The following is a 22,123-nucleotide window of genomic DNA, read 5'->3' on the forward strand; positions in this document are numbered from 1 at the left end:
CGCTCCCAATCCCTTGAGATTTTAGATCCACTGGACAAAACTGATTTGGGAGCAGACTGCAGAAGGCACCTCGCCGGGAAGTGGAAGAGCGCGCAGAGCAGCCGCGGTGGAGCGCACAGCTTACCTTGAACTCCTTCTCTATGTTGGCCAGCTTGGCCAGCTCGTTGCTGAGCTCCAGGGCAGTGAGCACAGGGTCCTCGCTAGACAAGGACAGATAAGCTGGACTGGCCAGCCCCTTGTAGGCATTGATCCTTGAGCGCGAGTGGCTGAAAGAGTCGTGCCTCTGCTTTTCCGTGCAGTCCCCGCACTTGCAGAAATAGTCATGCGGCCGCTCGATCCTGGCGCCCTTCATCAGCAGCATATGCACCACCTCGTACTTCTGGCAGTGCGCCGCCAGGATGATGGGGGTGATGTCCGGGGAGAAGCGTGTGCCGTCCTCGTCGTAAGCGTAAAAGTCGTCGTCCTGCAGCTCCTGCTCGCAGGGGCTTAGGGTTAGGCGCTTGCTGGCCGCGAACCCGGGGTGGTTGAGGATGGCCTCCACGATGCGCACGTAGCCCTTGCTGATGGCGAGCAGCAGGGCGTCGCCGATGCGTGCCAAGTTCTCCTTCTTGAGCAGCAGCTCGGTCACCTCCAGGTGCTCATTGCCCACCGCCAGCTGCAGCGCGTTCTGGCCCATGTAGTCCACGCAGTTGACATTCAGCGTCTTGGACTCCTCCAGCATCTTGCGCACCACCGGGATGTTGCCATACTCGGCGGCGTCGAGGAAGCGCTCCTCCTCCGCAGTGAGGCTGGTACCCCGGTCGTTGAACATGAAGGCCGGTCCCCGGACGGCTTGGCGCCGGCCCTTCTCCCGCATCACCGTCTTGCGCCTTAGGGATGGGCTTTCCTCCATTGACCTAATCAGCAGCAGCAACAACAACAAAACCCCAGCTGTTGAATATTAGGGCATATTGCTTCTTCCCACATATCGCTCCATTTCTGCAGTACAGGTCACACACACGGCAGATCTATGGCCTAAGGACAGCCAGGTCAGACGCTAAGACTCGCCTGAAGTTTTACACCTGCACCTAATAAGGGCTGCTGGAACCCAGAAAGCAGAAACCCTTCAGAACAAGAGTTCTTGTTCCACAGAGCAGCCATCACCAACCTTTTTGGCACCAGGGACCTGTTTCGTGGGAGGCAATTTTTCCACCAGGGTGGAGGGGATGGTTTCTGCACATTACATCACATCTGTTGTGCACTTTTATTGCTCACCTAATGCCCTAGCTGAGCTGACCCGAGGTTGGGGTCCCCTGCCATAGAGAATGACATTCATAAGGAATAATAACATAAACGGTTTCCAGGTCTCCCTTTGTGACCCTGGTAAAGACAGGACTCATTATACCTGTGGGAATAAAGTTAACTGCTGCTTTAAAAAGTCTTGAAAATAGGGGCAAACAGGTACTTGGCACCAAAGCACTACGCTTGAAGGCTAAAGATATTAAATTTTCAAGAATTAGGCCAGAACAATCCTCCTAAGTCATTGCATATTTTTAACTAAATAAGATCATTGACACACACATACAAAGTCCAGTATTTAGGCCAAGTACTATCTTTCAGGATCTTAGATTTTCTATCTTTTCTATTATGGGTATCCCAACCTACTCCCCCACCCCCCAGAAAACTTAACAAAATTCTTTTTTTTTTTAACGACACAGACAAGATTTAGCAATTATAAAATGATAATTCAGTCTAGATTTATCCCAAGGACGGAGGAGCCTGGTAGGCTGCAGTCCATGGGGTCACTAAGAGTCAGGCACAACTGAGCGACTTCACTTTGACTTTTCACTTTCATGCTTTGGAGAAGGAAATGGCAACCCACTCCAGTATTCTTCTGGAGAATCCCAGGGACAGAGGAGCCTAGTGGGCTGCCGTCTATGGGGTCACACAGAGTCAGACACAACTGAAGCGACTTAGCAGCAGCAGCAGCAGCAGTAACCATAGTTGAATATTTTTATTAAAAATAAAATTTATGCTTAAATTTAAAAAAATCTTCATCCCTTAGTTGACAAAATTTTAAAACATATAAGTACGTACCGGCAATCATTATATTATAATGTTTCAGAAGCTAAATAAATGCCATAAGTTTTTGCGGTTCAGTCCCTAAGTCAACAGTGTCTGACTCTTTGCGACCCCATGGGCACCTCCAGGAGCACACCAGGCTCCTCTGTCCATGGGATTTCCCAGGCAAGAATACTGGAGTGGGTTGACATTTCCTTCTCCAGGAGATCTTCCTGACCTAGGGATGAAACCCACATCTCCTGCATTGGCAGGTGGGCTCTTTACCACTGAGCCATGAGGGTAGCCCAAATGCCGTATGTCTGACCACTATTAGTAGGTGTGATGTGTAAGAATAGTGGAGTGAGGTGTGAACTATGTGGTGTGTGTGGGAAACCAGGAGGTTCAAGGCTGGCTTGAGGAGGCCTGTGTTTGTGTGTGGTTTTTGTGCTGTGTGTATGTGCCTTTGTACAATGATAATTTTTAGGTGGACAAGAACTAGGAAATAGCATTCACTGAACTGCATAGAAGAGACATTTGTTTCAAGAACAAACTCTGTAACAAGGTGTTTTTTTTTTAAATCTTAAAAACATTGGCATTGTAAAAGTTGACATACTCACTTATTACATTAGTGGTACTGACTTCATTAGATCAATATTTTACTATTAAACTGGCACTCTTTAAATGGCTAGAATTTCCATCTTGTATAAATGATGAATTTTGTGCTTACCATTGATAATATATTGACATTATTCATGACTACAGAATATATATGCAGAATATGTTAAGTCTGTGGAATTCCAATCTATCCCAGATGGGTTATCTTTGGGGAAATAAACTCATTATCAAAGTGTCACATCTGACTAGAATGGGGTTTTTTACCTAATGATTGCTACCCACAAAAAGAATCACTCATAAAACCCTACCTTTTGTCCCCAAAGACAGTGATCTGAAAATACCAGAAAATGTTCTTTCAAAATTTTTTTATTTGCATTTCTTAGTAGTTTTTTTCTTAGCATCTCTTCTTCTTTTGGAACCTATACCTCCGTTTTGTGCATTTAAGCCAAAATGTAGGGTTTTAATACTATATAACACAAGTCACATGAGTCATTTTGATTTTGTCTTTAAAAGATTCTAACACTGAGTTAAGTGTGAAGTAAGATTTTTCAGCTGGAACAAATTATACTGCTATTTCAAAATACAAGTACTGACAATGCTACTTGTTTTCATTTGTAAATCCACATAAGAAGTGTCTTTTTTAAAACCTTTCTTTACAGTATTAAGATATGCTTCATTAATCCAGACTAATAAAATGGTATGAGTCACAATCAATTCCCCCACAATGCATAAACGTGGCCCAAATCTCAGATGGTCTTAACAAAGCATCTCCTCCAGGATGAGAAGTAAAGAAGGGGTAAGGGTGAATGGGAGAGGATGTCTAACTTTAGTAATGCTAACAATAAAATCATTTTGCCAGACATGTTTTTACCTTTAAATCCCCATGTCACGGATTGACTCATCTAGCACCGCAAGGGTACATCAGATAGGGCCTTCCTTCTGGTAAGAGCTTTGGGGAACCACTGACCTAAATCAATTGCCCTACAAGCACCAGGTGCAATTTCCTTCATAGCTGATACAGATGGCTGGTAACATTAGATCACTATGGACTGAACTGTGTGCCCCTACACATCCACATGTTGAAGCTGTAACCCCCAATGCAGGCTTCCCTGGTGGCTCAGTGTCTGAACCTTCCTGCCAATGCAGGAGATGCAGATTCGATTCCTGAGTTGAGAAGATCCCCTGGATAAGGAAATGTCAACCCACTCCAGTATTCATGCCTGGGAAATCCCATGGACAGAGGAGCCTGCCGGGCTACCGTCCATGGGGTTGCAAAGAGTTGGACACAACTTAGCGACTGCTGCTGCTAAGTCGCTTCAGTCGTGTCCGACTCTGTGCGACCCCACAGACGGCAGCCCACCAGGCTCCCCCGTCCCTGGGATTCTCCAGGCAAGAACACTGGAGTGGGTTGCCATTTCCTTCTCCAATGCAGGACAGTGAAAAGTGAAAGTGAAGTCGCTCAGTCATGTCCAACTCTTTCGACCCCATGGACTGCAGCCCACCAGGCTCCTCCGTCCTTGGGATTTTCCAGGCAAGAGTGCTGGAGTGGGTTGCCATTGCCTTCTCCACAACTTAGTGACTAAACAACAACAAAACCCCCAATATGGTATCTGGAGATTAGGTCTTTGGGAGGTGATCTGGATCAGATAAGGCTATGAACATAGAACCCTCATGGTGGAATCAGTGCCCTAAGGAAATAGAGAGTTTGCTTCTGGCTTCACCGACTCCTTGTGGAGACACAGTGAGATGGCAGCCATCTGCAAGAACCTGACCATACTGGTACCATGATCTCAGACTTCTGGCTTCCAGAACTGTGAGAAAATACATTTGTGTTGTTTAAGCCACCCAGTCTGTGGTACTAAGTTATGACAGCGTAAGCTGACTAAGACACTGACCATGCATCTTAAGGCAAAAAGGGTTTTTTTCATGGTTTATGAAACAAACTTTGGGTTCTTAATAATTGTCCAAACACTCAAGCAGATAAAAAGTTCTTCCTAAGAGGTATTTTTCCACCCAATGACAATCTTTTTCTCCATTCTATTCAGTAGCAAAAATACAAGCAACACTCAGTTCTCATAACTTTTTCATCCACTCCTCTGATTTATAATGGCGAGACGTGAAGCCTACCTGCCTAAGATTACTTGGAGTACCCATTAAAATTCAGATTTCTGGATTCCATTCAAGATGAACTAAATCAGAATCTCTTAGGGGTGGGGCCCTGCAATATGGGTGGAGGTTGGAATATGTATATTAAATGAGCATCCTTTGCAATTCCTATGCACACTGAAGGCTGGAAACTTCCAGTATAAAAACAACAGAGCTATCCTGGATCAGTGACCCCAGACGAGGAGGCCTGTAAACACTTGTCACACTAGTCCTGCCAAAAGCCAAGCTGGAATAACATGTTTGAGCAGTGCCACGTAAGGGACAACAGCATTACGTTCATTTAGATTCTCTGTCCTATTATTACCACTTAAAACCTGATCTTCCTGTACCAGATCCTTCCTTCCAGTTCTCATTGCCAACTCTAGCCTCTAGGTCTTAAACGCATCATGGCTGGCTAATTACAACAGCTTTCCAGCAGAGACGGCATGAGAGAAGGCAACTAAACTTTACTGAGTACCTGGTGTATGTGCATATTTTTCATGCACCATCATCTTTACTTCTCCTAACATTGCTATGAATCAGGTATTATTCTTCCCCGTTTCATAAATAAGAAAACTCATTAAAGAGTTCAAAAGAAATTGGGTTCAAAAGAAACTGGCCAAGGTAATACAGAGAGTAAAATCCAAGACTGGGATCCAACCTGGGGCCTGTCTGACTCCTGTTTTCTCTCTCCTGCTGCTTCTGATTGCCTCTTTGTACCCCAGCCACCCCTAGAAGCTGGTGCTGCTTCAACTCTGCTTTTACCATCACTCTTCTCTTAAAAACAAAACATAAAAACAAACGAGGTCCTCCACCTCGTTTTCCAGGACGTTGACAGCCTGCCCCATGCTCCCTATCCAACCTTCTTTTCCTTGCTCCTCAGATTCATTCTTCACTGTTCTATAAACATGTTATACTGCTTATTTCTGTACTATCAAGGGCAGTAAGCATATTATTCTGCTTATTTTGGTTCTATCAATGGTATTTTTATACCATCAAGGATATTTTTTGAAAAATTAGCAAGGTGCTTTTCTCTTTTGCCAGATCTTTTTACAAGATCTTGGCTCTGGTTAACTCGGGACATCTTGCTTCAGCCTGGGAGGTAAAATGTGGAGTATAGAGTTGGGTGGGTTTAGGGGAAAATAAGATAAACTTAGAGGAGGAGTGCACACAGAGAGAGTAAGATTATGTTTAAGGTTTTTTTTTGCAAGAAAAATGGGATTTTGCGAGCAGAATCTGGGAAAAGGGAAATTGTCTTGAGGAAGGATTTGCTTAGTTCCTTTATGTCTCTAATTAATTCTGACAGAACCTAATCCCTGACTGCTCTCATCATGTAGACAGGATAGTTCTCCCACTTTTAACAGTAAAGCCACGATGCTTACTGTCTTGGGAGAAGAAAGAAATAACAGAAAGGAAGTCAGAGCCAAGATGCGGATCCAATAAAGTGAGGAACCACTGAGGGTAGGGGCGATTCTTGACCGGCTTGTTTGAGCTGGAGATCAGAACAGTCCTGCCTGGTTATGTAGGGCATGGTTTGGGCTTTCTCAAGCCACCCTCAGCTCCCATGTAGTGTGGACCCTGCACTGAGAGCCAGGGAGCCTGCACCAAGACTAGAGATGACTGCTGGTGCTGTAAGACGATGTTGCAGCTGTTAGAGCTCTGTTGCCCCAGGAGCTGAGCTGAAACCACATACGCCAGAGAGCACATCTGGGTGGCAAAGGGGAGTCAGCCAAGATCAAGTCACTGCTACTGATATAGCAGCACCCAAATAGATAATGAACACTGCCTAGAGACCAAAAGAGTCCCTCCAAGGGACACATAAACTCCCCTCCCCCAAAGGCCAGATGCTACTGAGAAGAGCAGGGGAAGGAGTGGCTTTCCAAGAACATGAGCAATCTTACCCAAGTAAACAAACTTACTTTATAGAATCAAACTAAGATGAATGAAACTGGCCTCACAGCATCTCTCCTGAGTGCCCTGAACCAGGGATGGTCATGCGGACCAGAAAGAGACTGCAAGGAGACTGCAGGGAGGAATCCATAAGCAAAGGTCCCTTAGACACCAGCTCACAGCCCAGGAAGACACTGTTCTAGTTGACTACATCCCTGTGATAATGTAGGGCAAGCCCTCCCTTCTTATTAACTTACATAACTGCTTAATTAACTGCTTAATTTATTGATTGCTTAATTCACTTGTTGAATGAGAATACGTGTCTGTTTAGCAAGCAAAAAACAAAACAGAATTTGAAAACCTAATTTAACCCATAGATTGAACATTTTGGTCACGTTCTTTCTCCCCTCGTCAGCAGGTGGGACGCTCAGGGAAAGGCCTGTTCTGCGAGCTACATGGCGCTGCCCATCCAAGTTGTTCTGCTGTCTTGCTCCTGCTACACTTGCCTCTGGGATGTTCCTTTTGTTTCCATCCTGGGCATACTCTTATTTTGGCCCTTTAGCAATTCAAATCCCTCCTATCTTCTGTGGTCCAGCTTGCATCACACCTCTGAAAACAGAGGGTAAAACTTCACAGGATCAATAACTAGAAGACCTGCAGGGTTCTGTCCACTTTGGAACCTTCCTGAAACTATTCTGGACCATTTCAGCCTGACCATTTGTACTACTGCTAATCTGCCCACGCTGCTAAGTCGCTTCAGTCGTGTCCAACTCTGTGCGACCCCGTAGACGGCAGCCCACCAGGCTCCCCTGTCCCTGGGATTCTCCAGGCAAGAACACTGGAGTGGGTTGCCATTTCCTTCTCCAATGCATGAAAGTGAAAAGTGAAAGTAAAGTCGCTCAGTCGTGTCTGACTCTTAGCGACCTCATGGACTGCAGCCCACCAGGCTCCTCCGTCCATGGGATTTTCCAGACAAGAGTACTGGAGTGGGTTGTCATTGCCTTCTCCAAATCTGCCCATAAACCTATACATTTTTTCCCCCTCTCCTTGATTTTGTCTCCTGTGATATTTATGTACCCTAAGTTTGATTGAAAATAAATGCCCTGTACTTCCTAATTTTTTTTCACACTTCTTAGCTACCTCTATAGTACTTGATATAGCGCATTATATGTTCAAAAATATTTGTCAGCTGATGCTAATTCTACAGATAAAGTGACTCACTCAGAATGTTAGCTTCTTTTCCTTAAGGTCACTGAAAGAAAGAGAATTAGAAATGAGAGTTCAGAGGTTCTCTCAGTAGTGTCTCTCTACTTTACCATGCTGTCTCTAGGGAACAAGAAAAATGAATAACAAGATGCAAATCAAAATAGCACTATTAAAACACATGCTTAGGAACTTCCCTGGCGGTCCAGTGGTTAAGACTTTGTCTTCCAAAGCAAGGGGTGTGGGTCTGATCCCTGGTTATGGAGTTAAGATCCCATGTGCCTTGTGGCCTAACCCTCTGCACCCCACAAACCCATAAAAACCAGAAACAATATTGTAACAAATTCAATAAAGATTTAAAAAACGGTCTACATTGCCCCAAAAAAAATTCTTAGAAAAATATGTGCTTAGCTTATGTGTTGGAAAACTTTGGTTCTATGAAAACAGTTTCTAAAATGGCTCTTCGGATTGAATCACAAATTCTTTAGCACTCAGCAACAAATGACCACTAGTAAAGAAGTCACCTCAAATCTTTTATTTAAATGATGTTAAGAATTAACCAGCTACTCAATCCATCTAGCAAAGTAAACAGCATCTCCAATGTGAGCTAAAGCAGTAAGAGTAAGGGTCAAATTGCTTTAACTATTTAGTTCACCACAATGAAGAAGAAGAAGGTGCCCACCGGCTAGGTTCCAGTCTGTCCTTCTGTGAAGGGCAAAAAAAAAAGCAGAAGGAGCCTTGGAAGATAAGTAGTGAGAAAAGCACAGAGGAGGGGGGACAAGTGTTAGAGAGCAAGCACCATGTTAGTTCTCGTATTGGGGATGGTGATAATTGGAAGTAGTAATGAAGGTGGGAAGCAGCAGGCACTGACAAAGGACAAGACAGTCAGAGATGAAAAGTCAAAAAATAGACAAACCCCACAGTCCCCCTGGCACACGGCACCTGTCAGTCAACGCAGCTGCCCCTGGAGACACCTGACAGCTACACTCTATGCCTACATGTGAGTGTGTCTGGAAAAAGGAAAGGGCATCTGACAGCCTCGATAATGTCATCAAAAACAAAACGTTTTGAAAATCTCTTACTCTGTGTATTGAGGAGGCAAAGAAGTAGAGTAGGGGATGCTCTGAACTTGAGTAGCCTCAAGAGCACCAGCGTGCAAGGCCAGAGGAAAGGGGCCCAGTCAGCTCAACTGTCTCGTGTAGGGGAACCATGCTGTGGGTACTGCCACGTCCCACAGCACCTCCTGCTCAGCCTGCATCTCCCGACACCAAGTGTGGCTCAACAGCACATTGCCCCAGAAGCAACCAAACCAGCAAGATGAGGCACTCCACTTTAGAAACAGGAAAGCACCACTTCCATGTCTAAGGGTTCCCACCCCAGAGAACAGTTAACATGTAGAGATTCCAGCACTTACAAGTCGGGAGAGATATTTGAGTCTCCACAGTAATTAATCCCTTAGAGTTTCTGTTGGCCAGTGTTATCTTCAGAATTCTCCATGTATCATTTTAATAAATCTATTAGACATCTGCTAATTTTGGTACATGTCCTAGGGACTAAGTCAGAGACAAGAAGCTTTGTTGGAGGGAAGCTCCCATCTCTGCTCTTCATCACTTTCCCTGTCCTCTCAGGAAAGCTCCCTGTCCTCTCAAGGGTCACTGACCCTTGAGCAGTCGAGACCAGAAAAGCGAAAAACCATTTAAAAGTGTGCTCCTCCCTCTAATGGTCCACTGGGAACAGGGGTAAGGACCCCTAACTGCTGCCTGCATGAGTTCTTGGTGATTCTTCTTAAACACATGTGCCCCCTAAAACATTCTAGAAGGTAAATACCTTCTAGAACTTAGATGTTCCTATTTCCAGGAACCACATTTTGTGTGTAACTCCACTGACTATTGAGTTGCTTCATGACTGTCTGCTTTCATGCCAGTCTCCTCAACAATAACTGTAACATATTAATGATTCAGGAGAAAAACCGTCTCTGTATTTCTGTAGGCCTGGCTGTTAGTACATGACTTATGAATATGTATCTGTTGGAGACATAGATATATGTGTGCTTAAATCAGTATTTAAGACTGAAGGCTTTGAAAGCGGACATTCTTCAGATTAAAGAATACCCTTGGTCACATGAAATAATGTGTGGAAGCAGTGGTGGAGGGTAATTTGGAGTAATTCTTCTATAAAAAAGAACACTGTGAAAACTTTAACATAAATTAATTATCAGGAATTAAAGTAATATAAACAATCATTCTTCTTTAAAAGCAGATTTCTGCTTAATTACACTTAATTCTTAATTACACTGCAAAAAGTAACTGATGAATCTTATAGCTCTTGATTTCAATCTTACATAAAGTTATGTTTGGTCAGGATAATCTGAGGGCAAACAGAGGATACATCTTAGAATTAATGAGCTCTTATAGTTAATAATTAAGCTTATCTTCAAAACCAAACTCATTAATTAAACTCAATATTTTCTAAGACAAATTTTTATTATTTCAGGAAGATTAGTGACAATGAAATTAGATGTGAAATACAAATTCATTCTATAACTGAACAAGAATTGAGACAATAATGAACTCAATAATAAAATAAAAAACCTCTACTGACCCAAGAGAAGTTCATATTTGTCTATTTATATTAGTCACTATCAATTATATATATATATATAAACCTCTAATGCTATTAAAAACAAAAAGATCTTGTTTTCTACCATTATCATCCATTTCCAAAGTCAAAAGTCTGAGGTTTTTAGATTTTTGCTCCTGTCTCATCACCCTGAGATCTAGTTTTCAACAGAGAATCCATACGCTGCTGCTGCTGCTAAGTCGCTTCAGTCGTGTCCGACTCTGTGTGACCCCATAGACGGCAGCCCACCAGGCTCCCCCGTCCCTGGGATTCTCCAGGCAAGAACACTGGAGTGGGTTGCCATTTCCTTCTCCAATGCATGAAAGTGAAAAGTCAAAGTGAAGTCGCTCAGTCATGTCCAACTCTTAGCGACCCCATGGACTGCAGCCTACCATGCTCCTCCGTCCATGGGATTTTCCAGGCAAAAGTACTGGAGTGGGGTGCCATCACCTTCTCCGGAGAATCCATATACATCACTCCTATTTGACAAAATGTATACAGAAATGCAAAACTGGTGTAAAATATTTAGTACTGTCATGCTCTTTCCTTAACAGGTCATGTACCTGTGGACATTTAATTCTCATTTTTTTAAAAAGGTCTATTCTAGGACTAAATTCATACTGTCACCTATTATTTGAATAGTGCAAAGAAAAGGGAGTTTTCTTGTCAACAGGGACATTTTTTTGACTAGAAAGTATAGACAAATATCCCCAACATAGATGCTAAATTTAAAAAAATGCTATAACAATCCTAGTTAGTGTCATAAAGTCACTTCTGAGCCCTTATGCATAAGTGTGAAGTTGGCAGCCACAGTTCCCAACTCTGGACCTTCTGTCTGGGGCCAGATTCCTCTGTGTACACCCTCCACAGGCCACTCATCTGGCTCCTCTGCCAGACTGACTCTGTAGTGTTGACTGCCTGATGAGGGCAATCTCAACCAGGAAGTTGAAAGCATTCCTTCCTATCTAGAACAGAGAGCTCTGCAAAAACAAGTGTTTTCCTCCCATTACATTTCCTGTGAAGTTTTATAAGGAGAAAACATGAACAGACAGACATTTGCTACCCTAGCACACTAATGAAAAATTCCTGAAGTTCTAACCTAGTGTTCAGATGAAGTCCAGGATCCTTTCACTTCCTTGATATTAAGAAAAGAGAACACTATCAGTGATATTTGGCAGGGGGTCAACTGTTCCTTGAGATATTCTTATCTCCTCTCTCCCTGCCCCTGCCCCATTCTAAATTCTCCTACTTAGCTTACAAACTTTCTCCAGTTGATCTGCCATCTGTAGTCAAATTGAAATGATGAATTAATTGAATCTCATAAATGAGTTAATACTTAATTTCCTGTGTTGCTCCTCCTAGGAGTAAATGCATCTCAAATTTCTCTGAGGAAAAGAGAAATGCTTAACCCAAACAAGCCCACAGTGTAAACAATACAGTAAAGGGAACTGGAGATTTCAAAAGGCCAGAGACTGCTGTGAATTCAATGTTAACCTTCGGTTTCAGTTTTTCAACTTGTTTAAGAAGATGCCGGACTAGATGAAATCCTTTTTCACTCAGACATTCTTTTCTTCTTCAAAACACTGTAAGTGTTAGTTGCTCAGTAGTGCCTGACTCTTTGCAACCCCATGGACTGCCGCCCACCAGGCTCCCGTGTCCATAAGATTTTCCAAGCAAGAATACTGCAGTGGGTTGCCATTTCTTTCTCCAGGGGATCTTCCCTGACCCAGGATCAAACCCAGGTCTCCTGCGCTGCAGGTAGCTAGATTCTTAACCAACTGAGCAAAAACACTGTACATCAGTTAAATTTGGGAAGTGTGGTTCTAAGATGATTTCAGGTGGAGCACTTCAGATGACTGACAAATCACACTATAAAGGTTACTGTCTACTCCATTTGTCTAACAAGATCAGTCATAATTAGTCTTAAAAATTAATTAATCTCCCTTCTTCAATCTTGGTCCTGTTAATAATTCTATCTTCACTTAGGCTTAAAATGAATACCTAAAACACAATTGTAGGGATGTTTGCCTTCAAGAGGATGGAATAAAAGCCTTTCTCACCCCTTCACCTCTTGAAAATTACCCCCCTAAACAACACAGATAACAAAAAACACAAATTTCATCTTCCATGAAATCAGAAGTACTACAATATATGAAAAAGACATAAATCAGAAAAACGGTGAGTGATTTGACAGAAAGAAGGAAGGTCCAACCAGAGTGCTTGTAACAAAAAGCCAGCTGGTCCACCCAATACCAGAAAAGACTTGGAAATCAAAGGCAAAAGAAATCCCACAAGAGACAAGGCAGGAGCCTAAAAGGGAGCAATGAGCTAAAGTTTTGTATAAGTGGTACATAGTAACCCTGCCCCTAGATTGCTGACCTCCAACTGATATGATTAAGTGACAATCCTCCCACATCCCCATAAGAAATACAAGATATCAAATCTCTGGAGAAATAGTAACAGAGATTCTCTAAATGTGGAGACACCAGGCCCAGGGGAGGCTAGGACCCAAGAACAGGGGTATCCTTGGCCAGTTCTAGAATATTAACAGCCAGATTTAGTATCTCCTATTCCTTTTTCCCTTGAGAAATTAAAAAAAAAAAAAAAAGAAATATTTCATCTCTGATACAAGACAGAATGCTATAACAAAGAAATACTCATTAGACAAAAAGAGCTTAGAGATTAAAAATATAATAGATATAATTGAAAAAAAAAGCAGTGAAAATTAGGAAATATAGTCAAGGAAATATCTCAGAAAGAACAGAAAAGACAATCACTGGAAAACATGGCAGAAGAGATACAAAAACTAGGGGATCAGTTCAGGAGATCTAAAATCCAAATAACAAAAATTCCAGAAAGAAAGAAAAAATATGAAAATAGTGCATAGGAATAATAAAGGGACTAATACAAGAAAACCTCTCCAAACCAAAGGGCATAATATCCAAATACTGAAAGTATTCATTCATCAATGAAGTGTTCACTGAATTAAAAGAGACTTGTATCAAGGCATCGTTTAGACATTTCAGAACAACCCTAATGAACAGCTCAATCTAAATGCTTCCTGAAGAAAAAAAAAAAGGATTAAAAACGACAAACAAACCAAGTCAAAGGGCTTTAGAAGGGATGTCTCCAGAAAAACACACAGAGACTAAAGGATTTAGCTGAAGAGGAAAGAACAAGGTAGAAAAAATACACCAAGAAAAACAACTATTAGAAAAGAAATGTAATTATACTATACTACTTGACTCTGCAGTGAATAATAATTACACGACCATAATAATGAATTATTAACCACAGATTGTGATAAATCATGTGATGGAGGATGGGGGAGAATAAAAGTTATAAGTGAGTGAAATTTTCACCTGAGAATACTGATGCTATCTAAAACACACGAATAACAAGAATGCGATACTTGAAGGAGTTGTAAGTGTAATGAAACGGAGGGGACAGGAAGAAAAAAGGAAAAAATCCAGGGAACTGTCATGGGCTTGCTGTTGATTTTATAAGCCATTTTTTTTTTTTTTTAGCATTAAGTTTTAAAACTGTATTCATGCATTACTTTGATATTATACAAAAATAATTTTGGACTTCCTAGGTAGTGCCAGTGGAGATACAAGATATCCCTGGGTCAGGAAGATACCCTGGATAAGGAAGTGGCAACCACTCCAGTTTTTTTGCCTGCAGAATCCCATGGACAGAGGAGCCTGGCTGGCAGTCCATAGGGTCACAAAGAGTCTGACATGTCTGAAGCGAAGTAAGCAAGCAAGCAAAAATAATTTACAAAAAAACAGCAAAATGATTCTATATTGTACATACTAAAATTACTACTCTATGGGATAAACTAAAAATACAACTCAGAATTTCAGATTGTTAAAGGTCTCAAGTCTAATATTCATTGAAAGGACTGATGCTTGAAGCTGAAGCTCCAATACTTTGGCTACGTGATACGAAGAGCCAACTCACCGGAAAAGACGCTGATGCTGGGAAAGATTAAACGTAGGAGATGGGGACCACAGAGAATCTGAGATGGTTGGATGGCATCACTAACTCATTGGACATTAGTTAGAGCAAGCTCCAGGAGATGGTGAAGGACAGGGAAGCCTGGAGTGCTGCAGCTCATGGGGTCACAAAGAGTCGGACATGACTAATCGACTGAACAACAACAAATCTAATGTCGTGCTGTGCTATTCTTGAATATTATAACTGAAGAGAAACCTGCCTCTTCTTTAACAATGCTAGTCCAACTTTGGTCCTTAAAGTCCAAATTCCTCTCTCTGGAGATTCTCCAGTGACTTGGCAAATCTCTGATTTCCACTGCAGTGGTGGGAAGGACATTCTACTTCTAGTCAGGAACCCGAGCCAACAGGCACAACATTGTTCTCAATCCCACAGCCAAGCTAAGCCTAGGTTTAAAGAATGTCACAGGCCAGCACCACAGAAACTAACATTCAAGTAGATAATCCGAGTTACAAGGCATTGTGTGATCATCTTCAGATCTCCTATCAGACAAAGTTGAGCATCACACACTCTTGTATTTTTTAAATCTTCTAATAACTCTGTGGCTTTATTTTACATAATTTTCAAAATAAAAATTGCACATATTTATGGTGTATAATAATAGAATTTGATATACATACACAGTGGGCCCTTGAACAACATGGGTTTGAACTGCGCAGGTCCATTTGTACACATTTTTTTTAAAGTATATTGGAAAACGATTTGGAGATTTGTGACAATTTGAAAAAAAACTCTGCTGAACTCTATCTTGGAAATACTGAAAAAACTAAGAAAAAGTTAGGTATGTCATGAAAGCATAAGATGTAAATAAATACTAGTCTATCCCTTAAGTAGGCATAAGGTGAGTGACATTTAATTACGATATGCTTAAAAAATTAAATAATATACTTTAAATATATTTAATAAAAATAATGTTAGTATTGTTACTGCTTTATAACTCTGCTTTCAAAGAATTACATTATCATATAGTATGCCCCTGTCTCTCTCCCTTCCTCTCTTCCAGTTGGAGAAACTGCAACAGCCTATCATCACAGGTATGTGGTTTAAAAAAAAAAAATCATGTTTCTAATACTGTATTATGAAGATGGTACAGTAATATTGTATGTCATAAAATTTTGCAATGGTTCATTATTTAGCTGATAGGCTGGGCTACTGTGAAGCAGCCGTATCAATTATATTAGGCTACCCTAAAAGCAATCACATTGCTGCTTCTTTGTTATCAATGCAGGAATAATTACACCTGCAAATAAATACGAATTTTTTCACATTATTTTTTCATTTTTTATATCCAGTGTTAGTAATACATAGAACATCTACAGTATTTTGTATCATATAAGACAACACTGTTGTAGGTACTGATAGATGATTAATTTTGTAAACAGACGACATAAGCATACTGTCAGTACGTATAGTGCAATACTGTAAATGTAAATTTTCCTTATGACTTAAAAAATAATTTATTTTTAATTGAAGTATAATTGCTTTATAATTATGTGTTTGTTTCTGCCATATAACAACATGAATCAGCCACAGATACACATATGTCCCCTTCCTCTTGAAACTCCCTCCCACCTCCAACCCCATCTCAACTCTCCAGGTTACCACGGCGTCAGATTTAAGCTCCCTGGATCATAGAGTAAATTTCCACTGGCTATCTAATTTTACATCTGGTAATGCATATGTTTCAATGCTACTCTCTCAATTCGTCCCACTCTTCCCTTCCCCACCTTGTCCACAAGTCTGTTCCCTATGTCTGTGGCTCCATTGCTGCCCTGCAAGTAGGTTTATCGGCACCATCTTTCTATTAATAGATTCCATATATTTGCATTAATATACAATATTAGTCTTTCTCTGATTTATTTCACTCTGCATAATAGGCTCTTTCTTGATAACATCTTATTGCTCTAACTCACTCTACTGAAGAATGCGTGCGTGTGTGTGTTCAATGACTCAGTCATGTCCAACTTTGGTGACCCCATGGGCTATAGCCCTCCAGACTCCTCTGTCCATGGAATTTTTCAGGCAAGAAATCTAGAGTGGGTTACCCATTTCCTTCTCCAGGGGATCTGGACCCAGGATTGAACTCGCATCTCCTGCATTGTCAGGTAGATTCTTTACCACTGCAGCACGTATTGAAGAATACAATTATATAATAAAAAAACATACAAAATATGTGTATTTTGTACACAGTATACAATGTCTATGTTATCTGCAAGACTCTGGTCAACAGTAGACTATACTAAGTTTCAGGGGGAGTCAAAAGTTATCCGTGGATTTTAGAATGGGTGGGGGGAGGTGAGGGGCTAGTGCTCCTAACCTCTGTGTTTTTCAAGAGTCAATTGTACAATAGAGAAATGATTACTACAGGCAAGGTAATTAACATCTAGCTCCTCACATAGTTATCTTTGAGGTGTGTATTAATGAGAAACCCTGAAATCTACCCTCTTAGCAAATAGCCAAAATATGAAACAAAGTGTCATAGACTATGAATGGAAAAAGAAACAGTGGTATATATGTATGCAATGCAGTATTATTTCGCCTCAACAAAGGAGATACTGCAATTTATGACATGCGTGAACCTGGAAGACATTAGGGTAAGTGAAATAAGCCAGGCACAGGAAAAAAAAAACAAAACCTGCATGACCTCACTTATATGTGGAATCTTAAAAGTCAAATACATAGAAGCAGAGAATTACCAAGGGCTGGAAGGTGGGAAAATTGGGGAGATGTTGGTCAAAGGGTACAAAGTTGCAGTTATGTAGGATGAATAAGACTAGAGACCTTAGGTAGAGTGTGGGGACTGCAGTTAATAATACTCTATAGAATACAAAAACTCTGTTATTGATTTACTAATTAATCTTTAGAAACTGACTTGACTTCACTATGTATCAATTTCCTCATTTGCCAAATGATAAAACCTGCTTTAAAGAGGTATGATTCAAGTTAATTCATATAAATGACAGCATGAGGTATTACATAAATACAAATTACAGCTTTTATTATGACAAATTTTTGGCAGCATGTCTTCAAGAAAAACTAAACAGAATCTTTTCTTCTTTTTTTTTTTTAAGTATATTCATCGCAATTTTTTTTTTTTTTTTTTTTTGGCCTAGCTGCTTACAAGTCTTAGTTCTCAGACCAGAAATTTAACTAAGGCCACAGCAGTGAAAGCACTGAGTCCTAACCACTGGACCACCAAGGAATTCCCCAGAATCCTCTCTTGCAGAAGTTTTTTCTCTTAAAGATAACAGTGCTGAGAAATCTAATGGTTTTGTGCATGTACGGTAAGTGTAAGGGATGAGTCTTCTTACTAAATGCAGACTCACAAAGTTTCTCTCTCTCTCTCTTTTTTTTTTTTGTTGGCCAAGCTATTCAGCTTTTTCCCCAACTAGGTACCAAACACTGGCCCTTGAGAGTAAATCCTAACCACTGGGCCGCTAGGTAATTCCCACAAAGTTTCTCTCTTGATTTACCAAGTGTTTGCCAACTGTGGGTCAATTTTTCCCTTTTCATTTTATTTTTAAACTTTTTATTTTATATTGGAGTATAGCTGATTAACAATAGCTGTGATAGATTCAGGTGGACAACAAAGGGACTTAGCCTTCCTATTCTTCCCTTTTCTTGAAACTCTTCTCTCTAGGCAACCTTGCTTTTGTACCACCTGCTGCTTCATCTTATTTCTTTGTCTTTTGCTTGCTACTCTTTTCGCCCCTCTAAACAAAGAAATTTCCCTCAGAAACCTAACTCAGGCTTCCTTTGTTTTTCTCTTTGCACTCCTTTCTTGGGCAATATCATAAATTTACACAACTTGAAAAAAATTCCCATCAGACAGCAGACTCTCAAATTCTCTCAAGCTTTAAACTTGCATTCCTTTCTTCCTGTTTGAAATGTATTTGAAAATTATCTGAAAAGTCAGATCATTTAGTTTCTTTTTTTTCAACAATAACACCATGATCTTAGTCATCTACATCAAAATCACTAAGTCACCTCTGACCCTGCTTTTTCTTTAAACCCCTCATGGATAGGCAAATTCCCATAGATTCTTTCTGTGTATCCCCCCTTCCTATCTCTCCCCATTCCATCCCACCAGTCCTACACTATCACAGATCCTAATCTCCGTCTGGAAAGCTAATCAGTGACTCCCTATTGCCTCTCCTTGACATACAAGATCCTATACATTAATGCCCCAAACTAACACATCCAGCTAAATCTCACTGCTCTCTTACACATAATTCACTGTTCCAGTAAAACTTAATATTCCCATAAAATTAATATTCCCTGGACATGCTGGGCACTTTGGAATAGGGGGTGGAGTGGGGTGGGGTGCTTGAATTAACTGCCCACTCTTGCTGCCTCTGAGCTTATTTACCTTTTCAGGCTCATAAAAGGTTTTCTTGATTTCTCCACAATCTTATGTTGTCCATTTCCTCTTGGCACTTGACTCTGCAGAGCTCTCTCCTTGTATGTATGTATTTATGCACTCATTCTACTCTAATAGCATAATTTTTTATGCCCGGCTTCATTTCCACCTCTCCCTTACGATATTTTAAACTCCTTGAGTGCAGTAAAGTTGTCATACTCATCTTTGTGGCTTGCTGTACCTAGTCTGAACTTTGCATATGTAAATGTTTAAGGAATGTCTTCAGATTAAAACTCACAAGAACTGACTTCAAATGCTTTTGAAGTTCATTAAATATTTTTTAAAACTTTGAGACTGAATTAACCATGCAAACAGTATACTACTTGGTCCTAGGTTTGCAAACAGTTGGGAAAAGGGAAGTCTTGGCTTGAATCAATGACTACATCAAGAATTTTATCAAAGGATAAAAAAAAAAAAAAAAAAAAAACTCTTGCTAGTGATACAGCAGATGACACTATTCCCCGAGTCAATCTATTTTAAATTCCCAAATGGAATACTGGAGCCAGGAGCAGTGAAATGAGCAAAAGGGTTATTTCAAGGAATCTTTTTGGTAAAAGTGGGATTCTACCCTCAGCATCCCTCTGACTGTTAAATTCGGCTGTTCTACTCTGCCTACTGAAAATGACCCTGGGGCTTTGATAGACTGGGTATCCTTCTCCAATTCCGTCCTGGGGCTGTGTTCACTGTCTATTAAACTGTGACCATATTCCACTCAAAGTTGGAATAAACAGCTAATCTCTGCTACAAATATCAAGTTAGTCTCTGCTATTACCAAGTGACAGGCCTGGAAAAAAACATGAAGAGCTTGCGGCTCTACCTTCAGAAGGAACGTTTATTAATGCGTATCTCCGTCACATGACAGTTTTTTCAGCCGCTTTACAAAGTAAATATACAACATTTACCTGTTGAGTTATGTAAAGTCAGCAGATAGCCAGGAAAGATGTTCTATTATCAGTTAGACAGCAAGTCTACATTAGAATTTGTCCCAGCGCTTTGTGTGATTGACCTTAAGCTTCAAAAAGCAAAGTGTATAATCTTTGCTTCGCCCTACTTTCTCAGATAAGCGCGCTCTTGTGTCCCATTTAGTGTGGATTTAAGACAAGAGAAAAAAAATTAAAGAATCAAGAAAATGAGTTGGGTTCTAAAAACCAGACTGGCAAAAGGGAATACGGACAGTGTCTTAAAACCTTAAGGAGGCGGGAAAGCGAGCTGGCCGGGGCTTTAATCTCAGAGGACCTACCTTCCCTCCATTTCCTGGGCCATTTCCACTCCAGGCTAATCTTCAGCAATAACTGAACCACGTTGGGATGCGTCGCTCATTTAAAATCAGAAACCTTTCCCAGCCACTGAGTTCTCCTTTTAATTAGGCCGGTACAGCTGAGTTAGGAGCGGACACTAACCAGCTCAGCCTTGCACTATCCTGCCGGGTCGAGGTCGCCCCAGAGGCTTCACACCCTAGCTGTATGCAGCTCGCGGGCAGCAGGGGGCGCTGCGGAACCTCCGTCCCTTCCCGGGAGAACCCCTTCCCCGGCCCAAGCGGTTAGTGCCGCCCGCAAAGACTGGACCCAAGGTCTCTACCTATCTGTGCGCTCTTCCTAAAAAAACAGTAAACCCTGCTACACGTCCAAGGTACGTGACAAAAGAAACAGAGAACATGCACCCTATAAAACTAACCACTCTATTCTTCATCTTCTCTGCGTCTCAGAGAGGCTGTTTCCAAGATTTGGAAATTAAGAAAAGTTGTTCTTGCTCACGCATTAAAGAGCGGACCTCTACCTTCCTTTAAAAAAGGAACAGCTACTGACCCTGAGCTGCCTGGGAACTCCAACCAAGTAGCTCTAAGTCGGTACCCGCGGCGCCCCGCGCTCACTCTCCCCCGGGAGACCCGCCAGGCTTCGGCTCCAGGCTAGCCCCAGCTGTGAATGGAGGGTAGGGGAAAACGGAGTCCGGGCAGACCTTCCACCCACCTCTGTACCATACACCGTCCGCTCCCTTCTCCCCACTCCCGACGGTCGGGAGCGTCGGAAGGGACTCAGGTTCCCGGGGTGGCTCCACGCTGAACGCCGGGGCCTAAGCACACCGTCCCCTTCTCCGACCTCCCCGGGGGCAGTTCGGGGACCCCGGGGAACATTTTCCGCGAGGCCCCCAGACCACCGGCGGCGGTGCGTGCATCCTCGGTTGGAGGAGAGCGGGCGTCTGCTTACTGGGCAGCGTGTCTGGCGCCCGTTGTTTCCATCCGCGGGGCTGGTCCGTGCGCTGGAGCCGGGACGGAGACCCCGGCCACGCCTTCGGGCGTCCCCGGAGTCCCTCCACAGAGCAGGACCAAGAGGGGAGATACCCCGGCCTAGGTCTACCGCCCACCCGAGTTGCCCGGAATAGGACTGCCACGGAGGGTGGACTTTGGAGGTCCGGGGCACACCGCGGGGCGGCCAGGGGCGCGCCTGCCCGCCTCCCGCCCGAGGCACGGGCCGCGGGCCAGCCGGGTACTCACATGTCGGGCCCCGGCGAGAAGGGCGGCGGGCAGTAGGCGCGCGGTCCCCGCTGCGGGGGCGCCGAGCGCGGCTCTAGTCCCCCGTTGACGCCCCTCCAGCCCCGCCGGCGGCGCTGCGGCTCCGCGCCTTCGTCCTCGTCCTCCTCCTCCTCCGCCGGCGCGGGGAAGGTCACCCTCGCTTGCTCCTTGCACTTCCTGACCTTGCTGGACATCGCGCCGGCCGTGGTCCGAGCGCGGGGATGCCGGCCGCCGGCCTCAGTCTCCACCGCCGCCGAGGCGCGTTCTCCCCGCGGCTCCCTTTCCCCGCCTCCAGCGGGCCCCGGGCGGCCCGGGGCGGGGAGGCAGGAAGAGAGACCCGCGCAGCCGGAGACCGAGCAGTTAGAGGCGGGAACCAAGGCCGGGTCACCGGCGCCCACCTTCAAACCGCGGGGGCAGCAGCCGCGCCCGTGGCCGCGAGGAAGAAGCTCTGGGCCGAGCTGGGCGCGAGTGCTGGGAAACGCTCTCCTGCCCCGGCGGCGGCGGCGGCGGCAGCAGCGGTAGCGGTGCCTCCTCCGTGCCCGTCTCCTGTCTCCGACAGCATCACTTGCTAGGACAGTACTGTGACTGAGGGCGAAGGAAGAGAGGGGGAGGGAGGAAGCGAGGGAGGGAGAGGAGGGGAAGAATCAATTCCTTATCAAACAGCG

The 22,123-nt window shown here is 43.1% G+C and overlaps 1 protein-coding gene across 4 annotated transcripts in view; it reads right to left on the reverse strand.

Moving 5' to 3' along the window:
• The window catches only part of TRPC3 (transient receptor potential cation channel subfamily C member 3), a 73,828-nt gene extending 51,906 nt beyond the window's left edge, over window positions 1–21,922 (reverse strand). For all 4 annotated transcript variants that reach the window (XM_070386470.1, XM_070386469.1, XM_070386468.1 and 1 more), the window contains exons 1-2: window positions 21,441–21,922; window positions 125–896 (exon numbers count right to left, since the gene is read on the reverse strand). In XM_070386470.1, the coding sequence (XP_070242571.1) occupies window positions 125–896; window positions 21,441–21,652 (984 nt within the window). In that variant the 5' untranslated portion in view covers window positions 21,653–21,922. The remainder of the gene's footprint in view (window positions 1–124; window positions 897–21,440) is intronic.
• Window positions 21,923–22,123: the final 201 nt, after the last annotated feature.

This window comes from Bos mutus, chromosome 17 (genome assembly GCF_027580195.1).
Source record: "Bos mutus isolate GX-2022 chromosome 17, NWIPB_WYAK_1.1, whole genome shotgun sequence".
NCBI lineage: Eukaryota > Metazoa > Chordata > Mammalia > Artiodactyla > Bovidae > Bos > Bos mutus.